The 13189-nt window shown below is 30.7% G+C and overlaps 1 protein-coding gene across 1 annotated transcript in view; it reads left to right on the forward strand.

The window, feature by feature from the left end:
• Nucleotides 1–11282: 11282 nt before the first annotated feature.
• LOC137620913 (uncharacterized) overlaps nucleotides 11283–13189 on the forward strand; it is a 10159-nt gene continuing 8252 nt past the window's right edge. The window contains exon 1 of the mRNA XM_068351357.1: nucleotides 11283–11338. Within this exon, the coding sequence (XP_068207458.1) occupies nucleotides 11283–11338 (56 nt within the window). The remainder of the gene's footprint in view (nucleotides 11339–13189) is intronic.

Consider the following 13189-nt stretch of genomic DNA (forward strand, 5'->3'; position numbering starts at 1 on the left):
CTCTCTCTCTCTCTCTCTCTCTCTCTCTCTCTCTCTCTCTCTCTCTCTCTCTCTCTCTCTCTCTCTCGAATTTACTTTGGTTCTCTGAAATATTTAAGCACTTCAGAAACCTGGATGTCCAGATTCCTAGGTAGGCACTTGACTAAAACTCGGCCACTGATAGGAATTTCCTGTTACAGCATGATTACGTGATTATCTTCCTAAGAAAAGTCTCGGAAATGTTTAATACTATTACCATTTCTTTGAGAAACTTTAAACACAAAAACCAAAATCTTTAAAAACTGAAAAAAAAGAGACAAACTGTCACATTAAATCAATTACTCACAACTTTGAGAATATTTAATGACAAAATATTAGTTACCAATATTTTTAATCGTTATTATGCAGACATGCAAATACTGCAGGCTTGACTAAATGTAAGTTACGAACATGAAATGTTGATAAAGGTCCATCTGTAAAAATATGAAGCAGAAGTAAACAATGCCCTAAAGGCGAACCATCAGAATAAGGAGAACAATAACTTTTAATCATTCATAATAATTCCTTAGGTAATATGGAAAAAAAAGACTATTTTGATCAGGATTCCGATGTATTATGCCGAGCATGACTCAATCGTGAGCTTAACCTATTGCGGTTGTTAAAGCTTGGAGAGCTAGATAGATAGGTAGGTCTTGCCCCGAGGGACTTATGGTGAATATAAGGAGTACTTGGAGGGATGAGTGGGTGGGTAAATCAGATGGGGCCATGGGCATGGGGCCAGGGAACAGGGCATGCGTGGACCAAATGGTTCTCTAATTTCATGCTCATGTGAACATTGAACCTACAACATGCAGTAATAGATTTTATAGGAGTAATTAAAGTGTGGGATATCAATTATAGAGAGAGTTGGAGGAATGGGATGGTATAAGGCTGGAATGGCGGGAGAGGGATGGAGAGGAGAGCCATAGGGATATAGATATGGGAAGCAAAATCGACACAGGTCCGGAGGCGGGGGTGGTCAATGGGGTGGGGGGAAGATCGACATCACGAATATCGAACTAATGGTCTAAGGGAACAAGAGGTGACGGTGGTGGTCAGATTAAACTGATGGTTGAAAGGGAAGAGGGTAAGGGAGAGATGAGGTATGGTATTCATTAAAATTAGAACAACAAAATTCCTATTAAAAACTAAATTTCAAATCTGTAAATTAGGCAAAATTAACAGCAACCCCTTCTAGCTATCTACAAACACATACGGCGTATTAATTATTCCCATTCAGCCCGATTAGAAGACGAAGGGGCATTCATATTTCGTGACCTTTGGCCCTCCATAACTTTTTTAATGTTCAATCGATTAGCCAATGGCTGGTGGGTGGTCTAATACGTGACCTTTTTTTCCACATCCTTTTTCTTCCTTCGTTACACATCAGCCAATCACGATTATTTAAGAAGTATCTTGTGAGGTTAATGAGATAATACAGAGGAATTCTTGGCTGATAATCAATTAATGAAGCCCCATCACAATCTCTCTCTCTTTTCTTTCTCTCCCGTACACACACACAAACTGAATGAACAAACACCCACATGTATACACACAAATATATATTTCAACATCAATGACTTTAGTTAAAGAACAAAATAACCTAAATCGAAGAGAAAAAAAGCAATGAAAGCATTTTTATTTTTCACATTATTGTTTAATTTACATCAGTTAAAAGGTTTGTGAAAAACATTACATAACGATCTCTATCTGTTAGACTCCTATTAAATATGCCTTCAATGTGATACAAAAACTATTAGCCACCAAAAATTACCTCAATTTATCATTCATCATACAGACATCTTTCAAGAATACATCGTGCAACCAGAACTTTTTTTTTTTTTCCTTCAAAATTTAACATCTTCATCGAATTTCTATAAAAATCAATTAAATACTTTTGACGAAATTAATCATATATCAAAACTTACGTGAAAACATTTTGGCCATTACATTCATTAAAGTCAAGGTAGTCCGAACTTCTCAGTTCAAGAAGGAATCCACCTAGTCAATCATTAATAGGTTTCCTACTAAATGAAACATTAATCAAAGGTGCTTAATTTGCATCTTTTCAATACTCCATTATTTACTGAAGGATGCAAAACCGTAGGAGTAATTCCGTCCAGGGTATATGTTCGTGACTGTATTAACCATTTTGAGCCATTAATTAAGATAGTCCTCTTCCATCCACTGTTTACGCCTTGAAAGTTTCAATTGGAAAATAAGTTTTCTGGTAAGAGTTAGTAATATTATGCAGCAACCTGGTCTTTATGCGGCCTTAAAAACTTCACATGATTCAAATACGTTAAAACCTATTACTCTAACATTCAAAGTTGACTGATTCAAATATGTTATCAATCACAAAACAGATCAAGATTCTAAAGAAAAGCCTAGAAAAGGTTGATGAACTCGATACTTGGCAAGGCTGCATAAATGATAAAAGGAACAAAGTCATGAAAAATGGGAAAATATGTACATTGCAAAATCTAAATTAGATAAAAAATTTTGAGCTCATGCTAATAATTCATGCTGGCGTGATCAAGAGTATATTCAACAACGAAGAATTTTGAAAACATTGCTTTCAGTAGTTAGGGAAATGAGGCAATGACTTAAGGGCAAAAGAGGTTTCATTTCTTATAGATTTTTATCAAGTTTTACCAGTTATTAAAAGGAACTATTCTTAGGAAATTTAGGAAAAGAACAGAATATCCTCATGTTTCTTTCTAATCACGTAACCCATCGAAGCAGTTAAACAATCAAACCATGCAATGTTTAATTTTTAAGCTGACAGGAAAGATGGGTGAAAGAAGAATGAGGGCAGTTACCTAGCTAACCATGGTATGAAGTTAAAAAAAAAGCGTTATTAAAAGTAGTTGTAAACCTCTTCATTGTTATGTAATAACATTGCCATCGTTTTTATTTATGAAGATTTGGATCTTTGCCCATTATAAATCTTATATAAGTCTCTTTTCATAAAGACATAATTGTACACGAAGACATGAAGGTTCGCAATGAGAGAGTTTATCATTGATTCATCAGTTAAATGATGACGATGGCAGTGACAGATGCATTGTTCTTATCTAGAATCCCTCCATTGCATACCTGGGAAATCTCCTTATCGCGAATATCTATATATTTATGTATGCAAATAATTGAATAAACATATAATAAATTATACATGTTTATATACATAAATAAATAAATAAATATGTATATATATTATATATGTATATATATAATACATATATATATCATATATGTATATATATAATAAATAAATATATATATATATATATATATATATACACACATACATACATACATACATATATATATATATATATATATATATATATATATATATATATATATACATATATATATATATATATATATATATATATATATATATATATATATATATGTGCGTGTGTGTGTGTGTATGAGCGCATGAAATTAATCATCAGTCTTTTCATGGCGTCATCAAGTCAATGAATGCTGACGAGCTAACACATTATCAGTGATTTTTTTTTTTTTTTTTTTTTTTTACTTTTTGCATGGTGACAATCATCCATGACAGCTACGGTGAGGTTTATATACAGTATATCTTATCTATCGACTTAACATTTTATGAGAACTTAAAATTGCTAACACAAAAACTAAACTTATTACAATTAGTAAACTATTTAGTAATGAGAATGTAATTTAAAAACATTTCGTTACGCTTTTAAATATTACTCTGTGATTTGTGTTATAACATTACTCAATGCTCCATAGAACGACAGTGGGTGGTTGATGAACTTACTTGATCTACAAACTCAATAGAGGCATCAAAAATTCTTAAAGGAATAACAAATGTAGATTACAACAATCTATTCACGCTTAGCACAAATCAGTCCAGAGGTAACGAATACAAACTGCAATTTAAAAGATTTAACACCACTCAATGTGGCAATTTCTTTACATACAAAATAGCAAATACTTGGACTAGACTTCCAGAGGATGTAGTAAACAATAACACGGTAAACGAGTTCAAGAATAAGTTATACAAAATCAAAAGAACTCTTGAATGCTTAAACTAAATCGTTCTACCAAAGAGCAAATGGAGTCTCCGCCGATGGACTAATTAGTCTTTGAGACATCTAAGATCCTAGTATCACTCACTCTCTCTCTCTCTCTCTCTCTCTCTCTCTCTCTCTCTCTCTCTCTCTCTCTCTCTCTCTCTCTCTCGGGATAGACCCCAGTTTTTACCGGTTGTTATTGGCTTTAACAATGAATCAATACGCGTGGGAGGGAATATTGGGTATTTCCTAATTTTACTAAGTGTACATTATGATTGAAAGACGGCTACCAACAAAATTCATGATCATCAAGATACACTAGTTATTGATTGTAATTATCATACGATCGATATAATGTTTCAATTTATTTTTTAGCCAATCTAGTTAAATTAGTTGTTCAAATTTCAAACTTTAATTACACCTTGGTCAATATGAACAGAATAATGTTTATCGCTTCAAGAAATTAGTTTTATTGAAAAAAAGTTTATGAATATCTGAAAATGTTAGTTTGTTTTTAAATTAGCTGTTGAAAGGGAATTTTCCAATTTATTTGACAACTTTAAAAATCTATATCTTTTGAACTTATCAAATCTTTTCATTCATAATCATAATGAGGTAGATATTACACACACACGCATATATATATATATATATATATATATATATATATATATATATATATATATATATATATATATATATATATATATATGATAAATTTTGCACATTTGAACGTGTTTTTCATATTTCAAATAAGCCATATATATAATTACATTAAAGTCTGGATTCTCTTAACGACCTCGGGATCAGAGCCCCAGGCGAAATCACTCAAAGACTATAGTATCTGACCGGCTGGGTTTCGAACCCTGGTCCAGGATACTTGTAAGACATTGACCATACCGCTCAGCCACAAAGAAAGATAAAAGTCAATGATAATTCTTCTGTACATATACCTGTCGAATTCATGTTTTTTTTGTTTTGTTTTTTTTTTCTTTTTGTATTTAGAATTGAAATCAACCCATCTTCACCATCGTAGTTAATTGGTAGATTTGTGACTTGGCATTCGATTAATGATAAATTTTGCACATTTAAGCGTGTTTTTCATATTTCAAATACGCCATATATATTTATACATTAAAGTCTGGATTCTCTTAACGACCTCAATATCTCTGAAAAGAAAAAAATTTAATCGGATGGCCTAACCCGTATTAAATTATGCCTCAGAAATTGGAACCTTACTAAAACCTTAGAACATGAGCTAGTTACAACTCAAAAGAGCTATGGAAAGAATAATGATGGGTATAACACTAAGAGACAGAAAAAGAGGAACAAGGATACGAGAGATAACTAAAGTAGAGGATATTCAAACATGTAAGAAAAAGAAATGGACATGTACAGGACATAATCATAATGAGAATGACAAATAATGGATGGACAAGAAGAATAACAGACTGGGTCCCTAGAGATTGTAAACGAAGAAGGGAGGGAAGAGAAGATGATAGATTGATGAACTAAGAAAATTTGCGGGTGTAGACTGGCATAGAAAGATCATAAACAAACGCGTGTGGAATGACATGTCTGAGGCCTTTGTCTTGCATTGGACTAGCAATGGCTGATTATATATATATATATATATATATATATATATATATATATATATATATATATATATATATATATATATATATATATATATATATATATATATATATATATATATATATATATATATATATGTATATATACTATGTATCTATAATTTATATATAAATTATATATAATTGAAAATAAATATACATATTTTTATCTTGCCACTTAATTAACACTAATGTCAAATCTCATGATCTCTGTTTCCTGCGGGCAAAAACTCTACCTTCATCTTAAAAATAGTTTTGTTGTTACCATTCTTAGTAATCTACAATCATTAAGATTCCAAAGTGAAAGGACCTGACCTCAGGCCTGCCTTGCTTGTCCCCCTCGGGCAAAAGTTGGAGAGCGAGATAAAGAGAGTGCTCTGGCTAAATCAACAGCCCGCCATAATTAGCCTGGATCCTGAAAGCTCTCATAAACTATTCCTTTTCAAGATCTGTTATCAAAGTGGAAGGAACATTTCTCTTGGGGAGGTAATCGTTATACAGCTTAATCTTATGCTTCTGACATACCCTCATTTAATAAAAATTTTTATGTTAGATAAATGATGGGTTATTTCAAACGTTTAATTTTATTGCTATTAATTATCTAGCAGCTGTATTTCATGATTTTGATTAAGTACCAAATAAATTCACCTACAAAAATCAATTTGTAAATAAAACTATGTTAATATCACGGCTACTTCTCTGAGCACCCACGGAAATTTCTTTTTCAATACCGGTAGATGAAAGGACAACAGATATGAAAAATCTAATAGCTTACAATGTTAAATATATTTAGAGAATAGCAAATAATACAGCATGATATACTTGATTTAAAAACTTCTAGGCATTAACATTAAACGTTTTACCAAGGATCGCCAAATGAAATTCTAACCTGCTCTTTTACCATCCGTTATACAATTATTAGACCAAACACTCCCAATTACACTAAAACGTTTTATTACTCCACATTAAAGTCTATAACAGCCTGACAATATAATTATTCCAATTTCTTTTCAATAGCATAAATAAAAATAATGGCAACAACAACAATACTATACTACTACAATTCTAAAAACAGTAGTAGTAATAACAACAGCGTAGCAATAAGGTCACTGTAACTCTAGATACATACTGTTCACATTCAACGCATGAGAGTTACATATTCAGTTTATACAATCTTGACCAAAATTGGAAAAGGAGCACAAAACTGGACTGGCCAAATAATGCAGAAGCTAATGTGGGAATACAAAACAGGGAATGGCTAGACCACCTCTTAAAAGGAAGAAGAAACTTAGTTCCATGAATACAAATATGATAGAAAGGCAAACTTTTCAAAAAAGTACTTTAAAGGAACTTGATTACGTCATAGCTTACGTATTGCATACTTATGTTAACCAATAAGTTTAGAATGGCAAATCGGACATTTTATATAAGAGTAAACCACACGCACATAAACACACACACACACACACACACACACACACATATATATATATATATATATATATATATATATATATATATATATATATATATATATATATATATATATATATATATATATATATATATATATATATATATATATATATATATATATATATATATATATATATATATAACGCACACAGAGATAATTACACACACACACACACACACACACATATATATATATATATATATATATATATATATATATATATATATATATATAAACGCACACAAAGATAATTACACACACACAATATATATATATATATATATATATATATATATATATATATATATATATATATATATATATATATATACATATATATACACACAAAATTTCTTTTATTGGAACATTATTTACTTAGGACAAAATATAATTTCATATACAGTATATATATATATCTACGAATAATCACCAAACTCTAGTCCCATTCTTAACTCAATATATGTAATATAACCATATAATTACTAAAATGCTGAGTTTATACTAAAATGTCGATCAACTGAAAACGATTAACTGAAATACTATCTTCATCATATATATTGAAACAAATGCTACCGTAGTGAAAAACGAAGGCTTGCTAATTTAGTTCACGGGCGGCATCCAGCAAAGGTTTAACCTCTGCATTAATTAATCTTCTACCGTTACCATGGAGCAGTAATCAAGAAGAATCTTCCCAGGATAAAAGAGAAAGGAACCAGGGACCAAGATGTTATCAAAAGTGACCTCTTTTAAAACCTGGGTCAAAGTGGTCATCTCTCCGACTTTCTAATCCCCCCCCCCCCCTTGTTACCATTTTTACTTATCTCTGTCGTTGGTAAAATAACTTTAGTCAGTATTTTAAATGGAATGATAATGGCGAATATGCTAATTTCTCAAATGATTAGAAAATTATGTTAGATCTCCCAAACACTAATTAACATTATTCTGCTGCTATCTCTGAGATATCCTATTAAGAGAAAAATAATAAGAAAGATTTTTATATGAACTATATTAAAGCCTAATGATTAACAAGGTTTAACTGATAGTTTTGGTACCCTTTAAAAAGGAAATTTACTTATATTTCATCTACTGTACAACAATTCAGAATTTTCCTCATTTAAAATGTATAACACTTTACAACGTACTCATAACGTAATAGAGACTTTCAAGCAAAATAACATGAACAACATTAACTGCAGAATTATCAATAAATACGACATTTTATACAACGTAAAGAAGTCATGACTTGAATAGGTGTCAGAAAATAAGAACAGAAGCAGCAAATGTAAATATGGAACCTATATGATACAGATAAATGTCAGATTACATAAATAGACTTGGGCAAGAACATACTGGTCTTACAGGCCAACCTAGATGTCCTTATCTTAGAAATTGCCAGTACTCTGCCAGCTGAAATTCTAACTCACTGGTCTGGATAAAACAATGTAGATAACAATAACCTAACTAATAACATTAAGCACCTTGATTAATGTTTAGAAGATAACTATAACCAAGCGCATATTGACGATATTAGATAAAAAAGAGAGAGAGCTGTCGATATAATGTATAGCAACAAGCTACACTAAGACCACATCTACTACTGCCACTTGGCTCTGAATAACAAATAAAGAAAATCGCTTGCGCAGAGTAGAAAAAGATCGGAATATTAATGAATTTATTGGGTCCTGATAAAACGGAGAGACCATGTCATTACTCCAATCTGATGTGAGGGGGAAGATTCCGGACAACTCTGTATTAGAATATGATATGCAAATGGAAGATGCTACTTAAAAGGATTAAGAATTCCTGATTCACTAACCTATTTTCATGTTCCATATTGGGGGAATCGTTTACATAATTACTACTACTGCTACTACTACTATTATTATTATTATTATTATTATTATTATCATTATTATTATTAATATTATTATTATTATTATTATTAGCTAAGCTACAAACCTAGTTGGAAAAGCAGGATGCTATAATGGCAAGGGTTCCAAAAGGGAAAACAGCCCAGTGAGAAAAATAAAATAAGGAAACAAAATAGTGTGCCTAAGTGTACTCTCAAGCAAGAAAACAACAGCTCGTATTAGGGCTACCTTCACAAGATCTTTGGAGAATTTACATGATGAATTAATCTTTACATGATAGAAATTACAATAGCCTGACACAGCATAAGAACATAAATTTTTCTTTTAAAATTACTTCCAGCAATATATATATATATATATATATATATATATATATATATATATATATATATATATATATATATATACATATATATATATATATATATATATATATATATATATATACATATATATATATACATATATATATATACATATATATATATATACATATATATACATATATATATATATATATATATATACATATATATATATATATATACATATATATATATATATATATATATATATATATATATATATATATATATATATATATATATATATATATATATATATATATATTAGCTGTCATTGAGGAACGCCAAAATAACTGAAGAAAGGTTAATTGTTAAATATATAACTGAACAAGAAAAGAAATCAAACAACCAAAAATAAAGTATGACAGATCCTGATAAGTACAGTAAGGGGATGGAAAACTTTCTAAGGAGGCAAAGTGCAGAATCTGATAAAATCGGAGGGGACCTGATTTTCAAGGAGACAACGAGAGAGAGAGAGAGAGAGAGAGAGAGAGAGAGAGAGAGAGAGAGAGAGAGAGAGAGAGAGAGAGAGAGAGAGAGAGGCTTTTAAGAAACTGGAAATAACTGACATTTAATTTGACATTAAATAGTTACTGGTGATTTTATGTTATCAACATTATCATTGCAAAAGCTAAGTATGAACAATTATCACGCCTGCCTTGGTAATTGTGAAGACTTACTTCGAAGAAAGCGCACATAATGGAAGTCGCTGAAGCAAAATTTATCTAAAAATCATGTGACTGAAAGCACTGAAATTGCGATTGATTAAGCCTATAAAATTCAACACGAAGCTTATTCATAGAGACTTAAGTTGATAAAATTAGATTTTAAATCGATTAACTTTAAGGAAATGGAAGAGCAAAGTCGATGGCCTAGTAGTCGCTATAAAGTAACTTCTATTTTCATATCATATTGTACTTTAGTTGAAAATAGCAGTGGCTAAATTATAATTTTAAAGTGTTCAATTTTGGTGCGTAACTCACAGAAACAAAAGATATCTTCAATGAGAAATATCAAACATGAAATTGAAAAAGAAGGTATGGTCCTAACGTGTCATGTTTACCCAAAACTGTTTAAATAGACGAAAACTGTGAAGACCATAGCTATTGTTTCGCTTCATGGACGAAGTTTTTCTTTTTTTTCATAACCAGCCTTTAACCATGTTTAAAAAGTAGCGATTTTACCAGCACACAAGAAAGAATAGGCAGAGGAAAAGATCAAAATCTTCTGTTCTGCAAAAAAACAATTATCATAATGGTTGCATCAGAAGTCTTCGGCACAACACCAATGAGTGGTTACATTCTAGGAAATGCTTATGAAACTAGAAAAACTTATGCTTTATTTATATATATTTTTCAACTTATATTAATACGATCTGTGCCAAAAGTGGGATAACTTGATCTTGTGTACACAAACGCGTCTTTCTTCCAAGGAAAACAACCCTAATTCTGAGGGGCTAGAGACCACTTTCAGATAATTTACATATCTGGACATTTTATCAACAGTACAAGAACTATTAAACTTTTCCTTTCGCATAACCATACATTAATACAAGAGGCCAATAAAGCCTATTAAGAAGACGTGAACATAATTTCAACATTATTAAAAACGCGAAATGGAAGTGAACAGCAAGTGTCACTGCAGATTAAAATCTAATGCCGAAAACTGCTTTCACTCGTATGCTGTGTAAAGATACGTAAATATCCAACATGAAAAGGGACAAAGGGAAACTTGGATATCCGAAAATGAGTGACATTCACATTCTTAAAGATCAACACCAAATAGAAAGCCTACAAGACGCCAGACTTGCAACTCGACGGTTTCCGAGTACATGACGATCTGCAAATGGCCAAACCATGACAAACAATTTAGATGTCAGCTCCGATAAGGAGCAACGGCATGGCAACGGGAGGTGAAGGTCTTTTCATAGTGCCCGTTCCGGGTGATGATAACGATGTTTGGGAAAAGTAAAATACAGATAAAGAGGTGCGATAAGTAAGGGCATGCAAAAAGGGAATAAACACGAGTCTACAAATGGTGGGGATGCTCCGGTTTAACTAAATGGACGTGATGGAAAAGGGATGGGGGTGAGCAAGGGGAGGGGGTTATGGAACTGGTACGGAGGGGGAGCTGGAGACGACAAGGTTTCGGGAAGGGAGACCAAGAGGAAGGACAAAATAAGCCAAGGTTGTGTGTGAAATGGTAATAACAATGAACGAAATGGACGGCTACATCTATTTTCCTTTTGCGACAAGGAACAGGGAAGATGGGTGTCACATATTTCCTAGTTTTTAGTTATTTTCTGTTTATTAGATTTGTATTTTCTTTGTACTATTTTTCTATTTTATTCAACCTAATAAGGATCATTCATGCAGTACCATTATTCATAAAGATGTGAATTAATGTGCTATTCCTTTTTTTTATCTGCCGAAATTCCTCCCCAATTCAAGGACCAGCTACATCTAACAAAAAAATTATACATTCATGCATACATACACACATATACAGTACAAATGCACACACAGACAAACACACACACACATAATATATATATATATATATATATATATATATATATATATATATATATACACACACATATATATATACATATATATATATATATATTTATATATTTATATACATACATATATATATATATATATATATATATATATATATATATATAATATATATATTTATATACATACATATATATATATATATATATATATATATATATATATATATAATATATATATATATTTATATACATATATATATATATATATATATATATATATATATATATATATATATACATATGTATGTAAGTATGTTCATTATTATTATTATTATTATTATTATTATTATTATTATCATTATTATTATTATCATTATTATCATTATTAGCCAAGCTATAAGCCCAAAGGCTCCAGCAGGGAAATGTAGCCCAGAGAGGAAAGGAAATAAGAAAATAAATAAACTACCAGAGAAGCAATGAAAAATCAAAATAAAATTTTTCAAGAACAGTAACATTAAAATAAATCTTTCATATGTAAACTATAGAAACTTGAAAAAAAAAACTCGCGGCAGAAAAACAAGACCGAATAGTGTGCCTGAGTGTACCCTCAAGCAAGAGAATTCTACCCCAAGACAGTGAAAGACCATGGTACAGAGGCTATGGCACTACCCAAGAGTAGAGAACTATGGTTTGATTATGGAGTGTCCTTCTCCTAAAAGAGCTGCTTACCGTAACTAAAGATTTCTTCTGCTCTTATCAAGAGGAAAGTAGCCACTGAACAATTACAGCGCAGTAGTTACCCATCTGAGCGAAGAATTGTTTGGTAATCTCAATGTTGTCAGGTGTATGAGGAGAAGAGACTTTGTAAAGAATAACCCAGACTTTTCAGTTTATGTGTAGGCAAAGGAAATATGACCTGTAACTAGGGAGAGGGATCCAATGTAGTACTGCCTGGCCAGTCAAAGAACACAATAACTCTCTCGCGTAAGTATCTCAACGAGTGACTGGTGCCTGGCCAACCACTACCTCTATACCTCTATATATATATATATATATATATATATATATATATATATATATATATATATATATATATATATATATATATATATATATATATATATATATTATATATATATATATATATATATATATATATATATATACATATATACATATATATATATATATATATATATATATATATACATATCAGACCAAAATTTGAAAAATACTAAA

The sequence above is a fragment of the Palaemon carinicauda genome, chromosome 27, assembly GCF_036898095.1.
Source record: "Palaemon carinicauda isolate YSFRI2023 chromosome 27, ASM3689809v2, whole genome shotgun sequence".
Lineage (NCBI taxonomy): Eukaryota > Metazoa > Arthropoda > Malacostraca > Decapoda > Palaemonidae > Palaemon > Palaemon carinicauda.